The 2,393-nt window shown below is 52.5% G+C and overlaps 1 protein-coding gene across 1 annotated transcript; it reads right to left on the bottom strand.

The window, feature by feature from the left end:
* Positions 1-1,256: 1,256 nt before the first annotated feature.
* On the bottom strand, positions 1,257-2,305 carry LOC111553085 (diphthine methyltransferase). The gene is made up of 2 exons (XM_026452462.2): positions 1,889-2,305; positions 1,257-1,515 (listed from the first exon to the last, which is right to left on the bottom strand). The coding sequence occupies exons 1-2, from the start codon at positions 2,074-2,076 to the stop codon at positions 1,314-1,316; spliced, it is 390 nt and encodes a 129-aa protein (XP_026308247.1). The 5' UTR covers positions 2,077-2,305; the 3' UTR covers positions 1,257-1,313.
* Positions 2,306-2,393: the final 88 nt, after the last annotated feature.

Genomic DNA, 2,393 nt, shown 5'->3' with positions numbered 1-2,393 from the left:
CCTGCCTGGGCTGGAAGGACGGCTGCTCTGCATCAGTCTTCTAAGGACAAGATTTTAAGCTGAGCATGTCAGAAAAGCAGAATTCACCCATGAAGGAAACATCCCGTGGCGAAACCCTGGGACTGAGGGAACGTGGACTATTTCAGGAAAAGGTGACTGAGAGCAGAGGAGCCAAAACAAGGCCGGAGAAGCAGGCGTGGACCAGATTCCACAGGCCTTGGGCAATCACATCACTATTTTGAATTTTATCCTAAATGAAATAGGAACTGTGAGGGGTTCATAACGATGAGTGAGATGTGATAAAGTGTGTGCGTTTTTAAAACACTTGCTCTGGCTACTGTGTGGAGACTGGAACAATCAGGAATGAAGGCAGGGCCATCACTTGCGGCTCTGCTGTGACAAACTAGAGGGGACAGAGGCCTGGATGGGTATTAGCAGGGAAGAGTCAGATCTTCGGCTCTTTGCAAATTCAGCAGCTCCTCTTCCGTTTTCTCTCAGAGACCAGCCCCTCCCACCTGTCCTATCTCCACCTGGGAAAGAGAAGCCAACGCTACCTCCTTCCTGGAAACACCAGTTAATTTTCCACTCTCACATCAGCTGCCCCAAATGCAAACCATTCATAAGACCTGGAAAGGAATCTTATTTCTCTCATGCTTCCTTTTTTTTCTGGAAGATAAACTAAATCCAAAAAGGGCACAGACAAACCTGAAATCCAACATGGTGATGTCACTATTGTATCCACAGAAACTGGACTTCCAGTAAAAGCAGAGGATCTGACACCGAGCATATCAGGGAGGGAGGACGGCTCTGCCCACAGTGGCCTGCTCCTCCAACACCCTGGTCAGCACCACCCAAGACCCTGCACTGCCTGAGGCAAGCTACGTTTTGCTCTCTAAAGAATAGCTAAGTGGGCCAGGCACGGTGGCTCACGCCTGTAATCCCAACACTTTGGGAGGCCCAGGAGGGAGGATCACGAGGTCAGGAGATCAAGACCATCCTGACCAACATGGTGAAACCCTGTCTCTACTAAAAACTCAAAAATTAGCCGGGCATGGTGATGGGCGCCTGTAATCCCAGCTACTTGGGAGGCTGAGGCAGAAGAATTGCTTGAACCTAGGAGGTGGAGGTTGCAGTGACCCAACATCGTGCCACTGCACTCCAGCCTGGCGACAGAGCAAGACTCAGTCTCAAAAAAAAAAAAAAAAAAAAGTACACTTTCCATAAAAGGTCTTCAAGATCCCAACACAACTGGAATCACAGTTACAGCACAGGCCTCCCCCTCTCCCTCTGGCCCTCCCTCAGGAAGCCTTCCGTCAGAGGTGACCAGTGGAGGAATACTGACCTGAATACACAATTTCTGTATGCCAGTAATCGAAAGCAGCAATCCAGGCCTCGAACTGATGTGCCTGCCATGAGGCCACTTTCTGCAGCCTGGGCCCCATCTCATTCACCATCAGGAGGTGGAGCTGCCCTGTGGAGTCACTGCTGATGATCTTCAAGGGCTGGTCCCCGGCCCTAGACACAGGGGGAACCCATGGAGAAGCCCAGCCGAATGTTATTCGTCAGCCTCTTCTGGTTCCCAAACAATTCCTGAGAGCGGGTCTCCACAGCCCTGGGATGTAGACACGCCCCTTAAGAGACTGGCTGGCAAAGATCACAACCACCGCTAAGCTTGTCAAAGACACCAGTGTCGGCTTCTCTAGGTAAAACACTATTGCTACGTATCTAAAATGGGGGACTTTTTTTTGAGAATATGACCAGCAGTGATGGTGTCAGGGCTGAGGAGCACAGTCGCGGCTGGCCAAAGGTGGCTGGAGCGCTGTAGCCTGGAAAATGGAAGTGGTCCTCAGAGAAAGACTCAGGGCTCCTGACCAAGCCTGGCCCTTACCTTCCAGTGTTCCCAGTGGACCAGTCTAGGGACAGAGCCAGACACTGCTCCTCCAGGGCAAGGCTGGACAATGGCTCCAGCACGTGGCTCTTCTCCTGGAGAAGAAGAAACTCCATCAAAGGGAAGTAGCCCCCCCAGAGCCCCCAAAAGACTTTTCCTCTCCTGCAGGGAAGTTGCTGTTCCCTCATTTACACCCTACACGGATGAAGTCCATCAGTCACTGAGTCACACTTGCACCTAACACTGAACCCCCTGCCAGGGGCCCCGAGAAGACCTGGGGACACTGGAGCTCACACTCCTCATACTTGCAGGAGGACTTTTCCACAGGCTTGACCGTGGGGCACGGTCTCCCTCCCTTTCACACCCCCTTGCCGTCCTTGCACTCCTAGATGCTGCCGAGACGCCTGTGCAGGCTCCAGACCACAGTGGCACACGTGCGTTCCTACCCCAGGCCTCCTGAGACAGAGACGATGGGGAAACTCCTCTGGTTTCCACTTCAGAAGCC

This window comes from Piliocolobus tephrosceles, unplaced genomic scaffold (genome assembly GCF_002776525.5).
Source record: "Piliocolobus tephrosceles isolate RC106 unplaced genomic scaffold, ASM277652v3 unscaffolded_35926, whole genome shotgun sequence".
NCBI lineage: Eukaryota > Metazoa > Chordata > Mammalia > Primates > Cercopithecidae > Piliocolobus > Piliocolobus tephrosceles.
Note: the sequence above shows the minus strand (reverse complement) of the source record. Positions and strands in the feature narration are given on the sequence as shown.

Coding starts and splice junctions, on each gene's coding strand:
- LOC111553085 (XM_026452462.2), bottom strand. CDS start 2,076: ATGAGGGAACAGCAACTTCCCTGCAGGAGAGGAAAAGTCTTTTGGGGG. Junction 1,516..1,888: donor TCCACTGGGAACACTGGAAG/GTAAGGGCCAGG, acceptor CCCTGTGTCTAG/GGCCGGGGACCAGCCCTTGA.